Source organism: Rhinatrema bivittatum, chromosome 3 (assembly GCF_901001135.1).
Source record: "Rhinatrema bivittatum chromosome 3, aRhiBiv1.1, whole genome shotgun sequence".
Lineage (NCBI taxonomy): Eukaryota > Metazoa > Chordata > Amphibia > Gymnophiona > Rhinatrematidae > Rhinatrema > Rhinatrema bivittatum.
The window spans coordinates 523,202,709-523,217,929 of NC_042617.1; the positions used below are offsets into that span (position 1 = coordinate 523,202,709).

Below are 15,221 nucleotides of genomic sequence, written 5' to 3' on the forward strand. Positions count from 1 at the left end.
GGAACATTTTATTTTGTTTTTCTTTCGCTTGCATAACCCAGGTAAATTTTGATTTGCTTCTTAACTTCACTTTGCACCTGGAGATGAATGCATCACTCAAGATCTTTTGCATGGAGAGTTTGAAAACTATTTCTGTGTGGGTTTTTTATAATGTTTATCTCTTTTTTAATATCCTTGTTGCATACTGTTAAAAAAAAAAAATCTCTTTTCCTTGAAATAGAAAAGGAATGCAGAGTCATGCAGGCTTTCCTTTCCTTTTGCAATCAAGGAGTATATTATTATGTTATTTTATTATTTTACCTCCAGGAATGTGAAGGGAGGGGGTGAACTAAGGTAGATAGGGTGTAGGGAATGTCAGCAAATCTCCATACACAACTGTTCCTTGAAACATTTTGTATGTGTCAGCATTCTGTCATCATTGTGATCCATGCATTTAAGCTATTGTGCATCTCACTGCTCTTGTGCTGCTGGCCTTTCCTGTCTACTTGGTCAAAGCAGTTTAGTGTAACAGAACCTTCACAGTGTTCTCTGTATGTGTTGGATTGGTTTAGCCAGACTGCTCATCTTTGAAAGCTTTTTCTCACTTGTTATGTTGAATTTTTCCAATGTAACATAAAAACAAACAGCTTATGACAAGGCAGCTAGAGGTCTGTGTCCTTTAATCTTCTAGATACCTAGCATCTAAGTTAGCTGGTCCTCTGGAAAGCATCTTTTTAACCTACATCTGGAAGTGGACATGTATAGGCAGAGGCTTTGCTCTGTGCTCCTCAATGTGAGAGAACCAGGACTCAGATGCATACATCATTGGAAAAAATAATTGAAAAAATTTCCATTTTGGTTCTGAATACTTTGCCAAGATAGAAAGAGACAGACAGGGAAAATACAAAATAATTGGCAGCATTTTTGCCCAGGACCAGGTCACATGATGATGTATATGCCCAAATAATTGGTTTAAAAAATAAGGCTAAAAGAACTGCCAGAGGAAGAGTGGAAATAGCCTTTGAGGTAAAAAGAATAAACCTATTATAAATATCAAACAATAAAATCAAGAAGTATAAATCATGAATCATAATAGTAAAACCATACTAATAAAAAGAATATTTCAAAACATCTGATGAACAGAACTTCCAACAATTAAAACATGTCATAAATTGCCCAAAATATGAATAAAATATATCAAAACAGTAGAAACATCAAATAACACCCATACCTGGGATCTTTTCATTTACAGTCTCCATATCTGGGATCTTTTCATTTACAGTCACCCTGAGATTGTCATGGATTGGGGGAGAGGGACTAAACCAAATGTATCCTTTCTCTCTCTCTCACACACACACACATACACGTTCATTCTGTCACACACTTTCTCTCTCATACACATATCCATGCTCTCACACTCCCTCTCTCTCATATACACAGGCTTTCTCTCACATGCACACACATGCACAAAATCCCTTTCTCTCACCCATTTATACACACAGGCTGTCACACATAGATACACACATGAGAGGTGTGTGTGTGTGTGTGTATGAAAATATCCAACATGTGTGTATGAAAATATCCAACATGTGTGTATGAAATATCCAACATGTGTGTATGCGATAGCTTATGTGTAACACATAGGTTCTCACATGCACATATTCACATAGGCACACAGGCTCACACACATACACACATTCACACATGTTCATTTTCTCACTCTCTCATACACACACCCATACTTTTAGTCAGATTCCCTCTCTCTCACATACTTAGGCTTTCTCTCCCCTACACATACACATTCACATAAGCTTTCTCACTCTCACACATAATACACACGCAGGGCCTCGCACACACCCTCTTTCTCACACATACTCGCTCTCAACACACACTCTCTCTCTCAAACATACACACATTATATGTGTGTGTGTGCACAAAGGCGAAGACACACACAGGCTCTCACTCTCTCACACCCACACACACACATTTTATTCGCTCACACACTCCCTCTCTCATACACACCCTTGCTCTCAGACACACTCCCTCTCGCTCACATATACAGGCTCTCTCTCCCTCACACACATACACGTGCACACAGGCTCACACACTCAGGCTTTCTCTCTCACACATACACGCACACACACACACACTCTCAGGGCCTCCCCCTTTCTTTGGGCTACAGTAAGATGGGATCCGCTGCTACCCCATTGGAAATCTCTTCGACCATGGTGGGACAGGGTGTGCCATGGCCCTGCCAGGCCTTGCTGTGGGCCTTGGCAGGATGGGATCCACCATGTCCCCATTGGTCCTCTCTTCACGTCATAGTAGCAATGGGTTCTGCCAGGCCTCTCCTCTATGCCACAGGATGGGTGATGCTGGCAGTGCCCAGGTCACCCCTTAGCATGCATTGGGTAACTGCCTAGCTCGCCCTACCCAAAGATCAGCACTGGAGGGATGAGAAGGAGAGAAATGAGGAGGAGGGTTGATTTGAGGAAGAGGAGAGGAAAAAGAGGGAGAGAAAGAAAATAGCAAAAGAAGGTCAGTCAGTACTTAAGAGAAAAGAATGAATGAAAATGCAACAAAGTAGTGATAAAGAAAAGAAACAGAGGGTGAGAAATGAAAACACCAGATGGAGGTTTGAAAAATGTTTTCTTTACTATTTTCTTGCATTTAATATTTCCTGCACAATTTAGTTTCACTGCTACAGAATTCTTCTATTGTAAAGGTGACTGCTATACTAAACCTTTTACTGTAAAACATCCTCTGGTATTATATATACATACATAAATATCTAATCTATCCATACATATATATAAATATATACAGATATAGATATATAGCTAGCTGTAGAGTGGAGGAGTAAACTAATGGTTAGAGCAGTGGGCTGGAAGCCAGGACTCAAATCCTGCTGCTGCTCCTTGTGACCTTGGGCGAGTCACTTCGCGCTCCATTGTCTCAGGTACAAACGTATAAGTACATTTACTAAGCTGCAATGTCTGAAAACAATATTTATTATGCAGTATTTTGAACAAAAATCTGCTCCAATTGAAATTAACTGCTTGCATGCATTTGGATGCATAGAATTTACTAATGCATGCAAAGCAGCTAATGCATAGGTAATCCTATACTAATAAAATAACGCAGCTTGCCTAAAAAAAAAACCAAGCCACATTATTTTAACGAAAACTCGGGAATTGCAGCTAACTGATCCTGATGTTCCAAGGATGTTTCTTAAAGGGCTTGCAGTGGCCCTCAATTGACCTCCCCCCCCCCCCCCACACACACACCCCCAAAGTAGAAAAGACCCTTCTTAGGGGTCTTGCGAGGGGCTCACCTCTTCCCCTGCTGCCACCATCAATCACTGTCCCTCAAACACTTCCCATGAACCTTCCACCACTGAAAGGTTCTATACTTTCTAGTGAACCCTAGCTGTATCTACTGTATATGCAATGTGTGTATGTAAAATTATAAATATGTACATGCACACATATACAAACACACGCCTGGAGTGGTTATGTTATGTAATGTCAGTTAATACATGCTTTTCTGCAGGTAAGCCGGCATCTGCTTGCAAGTTGCAGTAGGCCTAATACACACAAAATAGCAATATTACTACTACTACTACTTAATATTTCTATAGCACTACACGACATACGCAGCGCTGTACAAACATACAAATTCCATATAGATGAGGCTATTAGCTATTACCCTGCAGTACCAAAAATTGCTGCGTGACCAAGGTGCCCATTTTAACGTGGTAAATTTACACCTGCCCGGGAGCAGGCATTAAAGCATGCCGCACTCATGTGCTCACGGGGGGGGGGAAAAAAAAAACAAAAAAATCTGATTTCTGTGGGTTTTTCCTATTAGTATCATCGCGATACTAAATAGGAGGAACCACAGAAAGCAGGATCATGTCGCGCTCAAGGGCTCAAAAAAAAAATAATCCTGCTTTCTGTGGTTCCTCCTATTAGTATCATTGCGATACAGAAGGAGGACCCACAGAAAGCAGCATCCCCAAGTTCCGACTCGTTTGAAGGAGTGAATAAATTAGTATTAAGTGTTGGGCACTTAATATTCATGTATTCCCTCCTTCACTTACTGTTGATTGGACCGATCCCCTTTCAAAAGGCTGTCCTGCTGGGGGGGACGACTCTACCCAGCTGTTGTGGACGCATAGCCACTCTCCTGGGCACCCAATGCTGAGCACTAGGGATGCACAAATTGCACAACCCTTTTAGTGCAGCAGCTCATTTTCCGATTACATTGAGCGCCCAGGAGAGTGGCTATTTGTACGTGTATGTGTTCAAAAACGTGCACTCAGTTTGGACGCACGTTTTTTTACACAATGATATCGCATTGGCCTGAAAATGCGACGATATGAAATATAAAATGTACATCATTATCGTAAAAATTTAAAACACAATTATAAAAACCCTAATACAGCCTCCCACACTCTCACTCGGGGCCTAGATCCGACTGCCTTCCAGACTAAAGCAATAACATCAAAATTACACTCCTACCCTAGCCAACACAATAATAAATAAACATCATCAAAGCAATGTAGATACAAAAACAGCAATATAAATCCCTGCTGCAGCCTAACCATCCCCCCACGCCATAGGGAGTTCTTCATATATGTTCTGTAGAAGGCCTTACACTTCCTTACTGCACCAAATCCTGCTGCAACCTAAAGCCAGCTCTTTTTGTGTCTTTGCTGCCAGCTACATTCTAACTCTCTCTCTCCATAGGCTAAGGGTCTCTAACACATGCAGACGTTAGCATTCTAAGAAGATAACCCAATGCATACTGGGAAGTCTGCAGCTAAAAAAATAGAACATTTTATCTTCATGACACGGGACAGCTAAATAAAAATGTCTTTAAAATAAACTAGGAATGTGAGTAATAAAACTATTAAAGTATGTAACTTTCCCTTTTAGCTAGAGTCAGAGTCAGTCAGTTGTACTCAGTTAGAGCTGTAGGAGTTGCTGGGTACTTCAGGACTCTATGGAAAGAGCTTGTCATGTTTTTCAAGTATTGACTTGTTTTCCCTTTGAATCTGGGTGACTGCCATAGGTGGCTGAAGGGCCAGCAGGAGGACAAACAGGACACCGATGTCCATTATCACTCACTCACGGGTGAGGGCAACTTCAACTGGCGCTTCTTGTTCCCCTTCGACTACCTGGTGGCTGAGGAAAAGATAGTAATCTCCAAGAAGGAGTCCATGTTCTCCTGGGATGAGACGGAGTACAAGATCCCAGCCCGTCTCACTCTGCAGGTCTGGGATGCTGACCACTTTTCTGCTGATGATTTCCTTGGTACGTGAAATGCCGGAAAACTAACATTCTCTTAAGAAAATCTGACTGTATGTTCACAAATGCTAGGTGTACCGTAATCGAGAGTTTTAAATGGCGTCTTGCCACCAACAGGCCCCTTGTACCAATCTCACCAACACAAGGAGGGGCGCATAGTCTGCCAGACAGATTCAACTGCACGGGCGCCCGCGTTAACCAGCTCTGGGTTCCAATGGCCATTCATGCTCTGTAAATGCCGACATAAATTAAAAGTCAATTACCCGCAGGCTGTACACCAATTTTCACACCAAACTTAAGCACCACATACTTTTTTTTTTTGAAAATTATTCCTCCAAAACTGCTAATGTGCACACATTGGGGCAGATTTTAAAAGCCCTGCTCGCATAAATCCGCCCGGATTTACGCGAGCAGGGCCTTGCACGCCAGTGCACCTATTTTCCATAGGCCTGCCGGCGCGCGCAGAGCCCTGGGACTCGTGTAAGTCCCGGGGTTTTTCGAGGGGGGCGTGTTGGGGGCGGGGCCGATCGGCGCGGCATTTTGGGGGCGGGACGCGGTGTTTCGGGGACGTGGTTTCGGCCCGGGGCGGTCCGGGGGCGTGGCCGCACCCTCCGGAACCGCCCCCGGGTCGCGTCTCCGCGGGGCGCGCGGGGATTTACTTCTCCCTCCGGGAGGCGTAAATCCCCCGACAAAGGTAGGGGGGGGGGGGTTTAGACAGGGCCGGGGGGGTGGGTTAGGTAGAGGAAGGGAGGGGAAGGTGAGGGGAGGGCGAAAGAGAATTCCCTCCGAGGCCGCTCCGATTTCGGAGCGGCCTCGGAGGGAATGGAGGTAGGCTGCGTGGCTCGGCGCGCACCGGCTACACGAAATTGGCAGCCTTGCGCGCGCCGATCCAGGATTTTAGCAGATACGCGTGACTACGCGCGTATCTACTAAAATCCAGCGTACTTTTGTTTGCGCCTGATGCGCCAACAAAAGTACGCAAAGGCGCACTTTTTAAAAATCTACCCCATAGCTTTCTCAAGGATAATTATGTTCATACTTTTCAAAAGTCAAATGTATGCACATAACTGCAAACCCCTCCCTAGCCCTGCCCCCCCACCCCACCCCCACCAGGAATGCCTCTCTTCACTGCAGGTAAATGTAAATGCACCCAGGCCTCAGGCAGGTTCTGTTACCAGCATATCGGGCAGTCACGAGTAAAGCATGTTTTGACCACTAGAAATGACTGTGAAAAACCAAGATGGACTTTTCCACCTATCTCGAGCACCAGTTGTTACGATGTAATGATGGAGTGCTCAAGCAGTGAGCTGCAGAGCAAAGCTGTTCAAATGAAAAAAAAAACAAACAAAGAAAGAAATAGCGAAGTAAAGAACTAAACAAGAACAAAGAAGAGAAAAAAGAGAGCCACATATTGTTCAAGCTTTAGGAAGTAAAATAGCCAATTTTCTGACCTGGAATTAAATCTGCAGAGGCAAGGAATGAACGGAGAGGGAGCTGGTTCCACCGGCGAAGGGGCAAGCATAGGAGAAAGGAAGTGCCCAGGTAAAAAAGGGGAGAGAAAAGGAAAAGGCTGAAGCAAATGCAGCTTACGTAGAGAGCGGGCATAAGCGACCAACAGCCGAAGGCGAGCAGGGTGAGGAAAGATGCAAGAGCGAGAAGAAAAAGCTGATAGGAGAGCCGTTGTCAAACTGCCTGCAGAAGAGTCAGGTTGCCCTGTGGGCCTTGCACCAGTCTTCCAAGGGAAGACGTTCCCCTTTGAAAATTGCTGAAGTTAAAAGTACCCACCCAGTCTTGTGCCTGCTTTTTCCAGGTGACGTTCTGCACACACTTTTGTAAATGTCAGCGTGTGTGTGCATGTGCAAGCCCCCTCCCCACCCCTGGCCCTGGGACCACTTATTTATTTATAAAAGGTATAACCCACTTATTGTTATCCCTCCGTTAAATGCAAAGTGATACTACATTCATAATTGTATCTGCATTGAGGGCGGGCAGTTTTCAAAGACCCCCATTTCCTCCGCAAAAGCGCTGTTTCACCCATGGAAATGGCTTTGAAAATTGCCTTCATAGTGAAGGCACAGGATCTATGGAGAGAGCAAAGAGGAAGTGTAACATGTCAGGAGGAGCACCAGGATAATCCAGGCTAGCGGCTGACTTTTCAGTATTATCCTGTAAAAGGAGATTGGAGGAGGGACAAGGAAGGGACACCAGCAGGTAAGGAATTAAAGTTATTACAAGATACACATCAAGAAATTGATGCACTCGACATCAAGGTAGTGGATATGTCACAAAGTGGGGGTAGAGAGCCTTAGGGCTGCTGTTAAGTTTATACAGTTTATCTTGTGCTAGCACAAGACAGACCATGACAGGCAGCAGTTGATACGCCACAAGACTAGATCTTCTGCCTGACTAGCCATCTCCACCTTGGGTTGAGCCCACACGTTCTGGAAGTCGGCAGGGCTTTCCAGACCACATACAAGGAAGGTAGAAGTAAGCAAGGTTGGTTGCTGAGGTCAGGACAGGCAGAGAGCAAAGCAGAGCCAAGGTCCAGCCAAGGTCAAGGAAGGCAGAGAACAAAGTGAAGTCAAAATCCAGGCTAAGGTCAGGTAAGCACACACTGCAGAACAAGCAGGAGAGCTGTTGTGAAAGCACTGGAAGGTGGCTCTGAGCTTCCTTTTATATGAGGCAGTTTGTGATGTCCCCTGTGCATGTCACAGGAAGTCCAGCTCGCAGACCCTATAAAAAGGGGCTCAGGAACTACAGGAAGTTTAACCACATTCCTGGGATGCAGCATGATGCCAGAGACGCTTCAGACTAGAGGTGAGGCGTGCTATGGCAGTAGAAAAAAAGGAGGTGACAGACCTCTGTGCAGGTCATTAGTGAGACATTATCTTGAATACTGTGTTCTGCTTTAAAGTGTGTACCTCCAAAAAGGGAAAGGTAAAGGCAGTCCAGTCCAGTCTCGTCTCCCTGTCTAGTCCTACTTCAGTGCTCTCTTCCTACTGCCCTCCTCAGCAATCCAGCCCTAGCACACTCTGACCCTTTCTCTAACCCAATTCCAGCTTACTCTGTGCTTCCCCTCCCTAGCACATTCTGCACCCCCTCACCACCTGACCCTAGCACGCTCTGATCCCCCTGATTGGGCTAACCCTAACATTCCCTTCCTCCCTCAGCAACCCAGTCCCAGTGCACCCTGCTACACCTTCCCCAGCACACTTCCCTTCCCCAGAACACAAGGCCCACCTCCCCAGCTAGTCCCAAGCATACTGTGATTCACCTCTCCAGGTCATCTCAACTCCCATCACATTCTGATCCCCCTTCACTGGCCCAACCCAGCAGGTCCAGGCCCCCCTCCTCAGCCTGACCCAAGCACTCCATGGCCCCCCAATCAGCTCAGGCCCAGTATACCTTGCCTCCCCCAGTCTGACACCAGAACACTTAGCATTCTCCCTCCTCAGCACATTCTGACCTCCCTTCACCAACTTGATCTCAATAATCCTTGTCCCCCTCCTCAGCCTGACCCCAGCACATTCTGACCCTCCTCCCATATGGTAAAATGAAAGAAAAGGAACAAAAAAGCATCCAAAAACAATCCTCCAAAAAAAAAAAAAGCAAACCAAAGAACCACCTTTCCCTGCCCAGCAAACCCAAATGAACAAAGGCCCCACAGACCACCCCCAACTTCCTCTCACCCAGCTCTTCTTACCCTATTGTTTCCCAACACTCTCTTGGAGGCACAACTAACCAGTCAGGTTTTCAGGACATTCATATTGAATATGCATGAGATAAATTTGCATGCATTGGGGAGCCAGGATAAGCAAATCTATCTCATGCATATTCATTGTGACAGTCCTGAAAACCCAAATGTAGACAAGAGTCAAATATGATGAATGCAAACAAAAAATGTCCAAATATCCAAATTCAGCATTCAAAATTGGTTCCAAACAATTCACAAGCCCCCAAAATTAATGACAATGACACTTCAAAGCATTAGCTGAAACAGGACCTTCAAAACACCTGCACATGCAGTCAATTTCTAGTATGAAATGCCTGGGCCATCTTTAATCATTGGTCCATAAAGTTTCTAAATAAATGTCTATTTTTTTTACATTTTTTAAATGCAAAATAAAATTGGTTACTTCCCTTTATTGTTTGGAAGCAACAGCGGCAGCAGAAAGCCAAATTGCACCCGGCAGCAGAAAATCAAGTTGCACCCGACATAACGTCATGTTTTGTGAAAGAACCGCATTAGGAGTGACCGTTCTTCACTTTAAAAACGCTGACACTTATACAACAGTCACCCCGATGCAGTTCTTTCACAAAATATGACGTTATGTCGGGTGCAACTTGATTTTCTGCTGCCGGGTGCAATTTGGCTTTCTGCTGCCTCTGTTGCTTCCAAACAATAAAGGGAAGTAACCAAAAATGTAAAAAAATAGAGATTTATTTAGAAACTTTATGAATCAATGATTAAATATGGCCCAGGCATTTCATACTAGAAATTGACTGCATGTGCCGTACATAATAATGGCATTGGCCAGGGTTTGACCAGTGGCCATTTTGGAATACAGGATCAGCTGGACAGGAACAATTGGGGATCACTCTTGCCCCTAGATGAAGTGTCCCACAATGGAACAAGTGGAGAGAGGCCAGGGGAGGGGGGCTCTGGAAGTGGAGGGGGAACTTTTGTTTAAACAGGGAAGGGCATTAGACACCACAAGTGCATTATATATAATTGTATCTACCACTGCAAATTGTCCAGGTTATGAAAATTGAATCTCTCTGTATTTAAGGCACTTATTCTGTGCTCTTATGGGTTGTGCTATTGGGGGGGCAGGGGAGGGAGGGGGAGAGTTCTAGCCAAAAACCATATATTTGATGACAAATATTAGTCAATTGATATTATGTTGAAAAAAGACAGGAAGAGAGATGTCTCATTACTCAATCATGGATTCTGATACATAGAGAGAGTAAATTAAAAAATCAAAAGCCGGTGCTTTTCCCACAGAAATGTGCTTTTATAAAACTGTCCATCCTATGACGGTAACTTTCAAACCGGTGCACCGGCATGCATGTTATAAAATAGCCTGGTCAAGTGTACTTGCACACCAAATTTTAAGTGGACGTGCGCTCAGGCACATAAATCCCGCTTCTCCCATGTAAGCCGAGGAATTTTTAAAGAGGCCCTCGTCCATGCCATTGTCAGTTTAACCAGTTCATCCACCAGTTTGCCCAGTTAACAGCTAGGTCCTCCAAACCCCCCTCCCCCTGGTTTGATAGCCTAAACTCCCCCCAGTTATCACGGAACCTGTAAACCCCCTCGGAAATGGCTCGATCCTTTTATTACTTACATAATCTCCATAGCAGAAGTAAAGTTACAAGGTAGGGGACCCTTGGTGTCCGCACATCTCTTGGCCAGGCCCCGAAACGCCCATGTCCCGCTCAGACCACGTCTGCATCCTGCCACTTTTTGGAAACTTTTCAGATGTGCACCCAGCAGGTTTAACACACGTATCTGGGCGGTTTTTAAAATAGGGTGTGCGTACGTCATCCTGACTTATTCGCGTATCCCTCGATTGATGCGTGCACCAGGCTTTTAAAATGCACCTCGGTATAAGGGTAAAAATACAGGTGCAGGTTTCCGCTGGAAGTTAAACCTGGTGTAGTGTACGTTTCCAGCACAGCTTTGACAGAAGCTGCACTGGGACCTTGCCGGGAGTGGGTAAGTGCCGACCCTGCTCCTGGCAGGGATTTTTGAGCTTGAAAAGTGGGGGGAAGGGCTGAGGGGTGTTGCAGTGTGGTGGGGAGGTAAATTAGATCAGGGAGGGGGAGGGGGAGGGCATGGCCTTACAGATTCTTCTGAACAAGGAGTTTGTCCGGGGGGGGCGCGTGACAGCTTCGTTACATTTAAAGATGGGTGGAAGGGGATTACAAAGCCTGATAGGGTAACTTTGATATTACGTGGGAGAGACACAAATTTGGGCAATAGGACACTTAATTCTTGGGGGTGTTTGTGGATATTTTGTTTCCTTTTCAGGTTTCAGGCAAAAGAGCTACTTACCCGGATATCTTCAAAAGATATCCGGGTAAGTAGAAAGTTATCTGGCCACAAAAGGCCGGATAACATAAAAACCTAAACGGCTATATTCAAACATAGCCATGATTATCCCGCTGAATATTCAGGACAAGTTATCCCGCTAAATTTACCCGAATATCTTGTCCACTAAATGGCCTGCTGATATTGGCCTCCTTACTTTCAGCTGCCACTGCAGCAAGACCCAAAAAGGAGAAAGTAACGGAAGGAAAACACATTCCCGTTTATTCTCTTCTTTTTGCATAATTTCTCTGCATGTGCAAGGCTTTAGCACAGAAATCCTTGAACTGACACCGGAGTGGTCTTAGAGTAACCAGAGGTCAGATTCAGGCTGGACTCTGGCAGAAATCTTGCATAAATGTCTTTATTAGAAACAAGAAATTACACAAAAGGTAGCTCTGTTCTTCTTTGCAGTTCAATAACACAAAGATAGTACTACAACTTACAGTCCAGTAGCATTTTCTGTCTCTCCCCGAGCCTCCTGGTCCCTCCTGGGCCTGGCTAGTGATGCACCTTCCCAGGGATCTCCATCCAGACCAGGATTCCCTACTGTCTGAAGCTTAAGGTGAACAGGGCTAGATCTCTGAAGCTGGTCCTTTAAGGTGTTTTTCCTGAATACTCCTTCACAATTCAAAGTGCACAGATAAAAGGTACCTGCAGTCTTTGCGCTTATGCAGTCAGTTTTAAAATAACCCCCAGTATGTGGTATTGACCCTTCATTTACACTGGTACAAGAGGAGTAATGTTGCTATTTGATGTAGGATGGCCATAGGCAGCTATGCATTTCCAAACTGAATGAATGGCATGCAGTTAAGCCTTTCTGTTCTAGTCCAGGGCCCATATAGGAGCTGTGCTATGGCAGCTCAGTTTTGCTTTCTTTTCCTGCTCCTATTTCAATCCCAAACCCTTCAGACCTCTGAACTAATCTGTTCTAATCCCTGCTGCGTCCCTCTGAAATGCTTATGTTACAAGGCAGTTCAGCATGGCAGCTCCTCCCTCACCCATTGCCATTCCAGTGCTTATAGCCCTTCCCCAAGTTAAACTTCTTCCAGAACTACTCTAGAAACTTAAACTGTGCAGGGTCTAGACTGAGAGCACTAAATATACTTTACTTATGAACCAAGGTGCGGATGCAAGGCCTTCAAAGGGGAGACAGTGATCTGTTAGCTGCCCTGTGCCTTCTTACTGAACTTGATGTGTGCTCCTTCCCTACAGGTGCTATTGAGCTGGACTTGAACCGGTTTCCTCGAGGAGCAAAGACAGCCAAACAATGCTCCATAGACATGGTGACAACCGAGGCTGAACTGCCCACAGTCTCCATCTTCAAGCAGAAGAGGGTAAAGGGCTGGTGGCCCTTTGTAGCTCGAAATGAAAATGATGAACTGGAACTCACTGTAAGAATTTCTAATGGCTTACTGTCCCTTTTTAACATTTAACTATAATAAAGCTTTAAAAAGCATTCCCAAAGATTAAAAAAAGGACAAATCAGCCACCTGTGGTCCCACAATGATAGCTAAGCACGTCTTGAAGTGGCGGGGCCTCAGATCTCACAGCTCTGACTGCCCCATCCAATTTCAGCCAAGCAACGCAGCAGAGATTGTGAACTCCGGTCCTTGAATGCTACAATCAGGTCAGGTTTTCAGGATTTCCACAATGAATATGCATGAGCTATAGTTGCATTTGTTTGATCCAATGACAAGGATAAACTGGTGATACTAAAAACCAGAACTGCTTGCGGCACTAGGGGAATGGAGCTTAGGATCCCTGCAGTTGAATGATTCTTATTCCATTTGCCAATTCCAATGCCACCTACACGGGTAAAAGCAAGTTTGCTTACCGTAAACGGTGTTTCCGTAGATGAATTAGCCATGCTGTCATGGGAGCTGTCTTCAGGTCTTGGGAGGCGGAGCTTCCCCAAGCAGAGGTTAAATTTTTTTCCTCATGCGGCTGCGCGTGGGTTCCCGCGCAGGAAAGTAACAGATTCTCCTCAGTCTGTAATTAAGCTGTAGCGGTTTAGTCTTGAAAGATCGACTAACCAGGGAGGAGGGCGGGTCAGCATGGCTAATTCATCCTGCTATCTACAGAAACACAGTTTACGGTAAATAAACTTGCTTTTTCCTGTCAATAGCAGGGCTGAATTAGCCATGCTGTCATGGGAGTCCTAAGCCCCCAATCACGCTCTGTTAATAGTGTTTCGTTTATTCATGATCTGGATCTGGTGGTTGTCGATCCAGTTCTTTCGATAATGATGTTAGTACTGCTCTGCCCAGTGTGGCTTCTTCTCTTGACTGCTGGTCTAGGCATTAATGGGATGTGAAAGTGTGTAATGAGGACCATGTAGCTGCCTTGCAAATGTCCACAGGCTGAACCTGACGTAGATGTGCAACTGAGGTGGCTACGGCTCTCACTTGGTGAGCGTTTGGATGGGAAGGCAGCGGTAGGTTCCGCTTCGCATAGCAGAATTGGATACATTGCATAATCCAGCTGGATATAGTCCTCTTTGTCACCAGTAGTCCCTGGGAATTTGGATTGAAAGAAAGAAACAATTGTGACGATCGGTTATCCAAATGTGTTCTATCTTTGTAGTAAGCTAAAGCTCTTTTGCAGTCTAATGTGTGAAGTAAGCGTTCCCTGTCATTGGAATGCGGTTTTGGAAAATATGTAGGCAGTTCTATAGACTGGTTCAAGTGGAACTGTGAAGCTACCTTTGGTAGAAAGGCTGGATGAGTGCGGAGTACTGCATTGTGGTGATAAAACTGCAGATATGGAGGGTAATGAACCAAGGCTTGTAGCTCACTGACTCTACGAGCTGATGTCACTGCGATCAGGAAAACAACCTTCCACGTGAGGTATTTTATGTGAGAAGAGGCCATAGGTTCGAAGGGAGAATGCATGAGTTGTTCCAAAACCTCATTTAGGTTCCATGGTACTGGTGGTTTAGCTATTGGAGGTCTAATATGTGAAAACCCTTAAGGAAACGAGACAGTAGAGAGTGCGTCAAAATTGGTTGACCACTATGCAGCCTGTGATATGCTAAGATGCACCCTAATCAACGACGTTGCTAACCCCGACATATAGAGTGTATGGAGATAATCTAAAAGGGATTCCGGTGGACAGTCTATAGGAGAAATTCCTCTGGACGTGCACCAGTATGAGTAACACTTCCATTTAAAACCATAATTTCTCCTAGTTGATGGTTTCCTGGACTCTAATATAATATCTTGGGCTTCAACTGAGATACCTTGTTCTAATAAAAGGAACCGTTAAATGAAGGGACGAATGAAGAGGGTGGAGAAGGGTTCCCCCCTGTTGTATGAGAAGATCCGGTCGATTCGGTAAGCGTATCGGGTCTTCTATTGAGAATTGTAACAGGTAACTGTACCATGGTTGCCTGCGGAGTTCGCAATGCAGTGTTGTATTGTCCTTGTGATGAGAGGAAAGGGTGGAAAAGCGTATATCAAGTCTTCTGTCCAAGGGATCAGAAAAGCGTCTTGTGCTATTCTTTTGTGGCTGGGCCATACTGAGCAGAAGCATGGAACTTGCGTGTTTGCTTCTGTGGCAAAGAGATCCATGGTTGGAATCCCCCATTCGTTGAATATGTTCTGAGCTACCTGTTGGTTGAGTGTCCACTTGTGGGGGTGGAATATCCGGCTCAGACAGTCCGCTTGAGTGTTTATCACTCCTGGAAGGTATGTCACTTGGAGTTGAATTGAATGACAATGTGCATGTTGAAAAATTTGGAGAGTTTCCTTGCAGAGGGACCATGAATCGGACCCTCCTTGTTTGTTTATGTAATACATGGCCACTTGATTGTCCGTGTAGATCATTACTCGTCGGCC

General features: G+C 45.0%; 1 protein-coding gene across 7 annotated transcripts in view; it reads left to right on the forward strand.

The window, feature by feature from the left end:
- The window catches only part of OTOF (otoferlin), a 773,648-nt gene that overhangs the window by 742,547 nt on the left and 15,880 nt on the right, over positions 1 to 15,221 (forward strand). For all 7 annotated transcript variants that reach the window (XM_029596247.1, XM_029596250.1, XM_029596249.1 and 4 more), the window contains 2 exons: positions 5,056 to 5,297; positions 12,598 to 12,776. In XM_029596247.1, the coding sequence (XP_029452107.1) occupies positions 5,056 to 5,297; positions 12,598 to 12,776 (421 nt within the window). The remainder of the gene's footprint in view (positions 1 to 5,055; positions 5,298 to 12,597; positions 12,777 to 15,221) is intronic.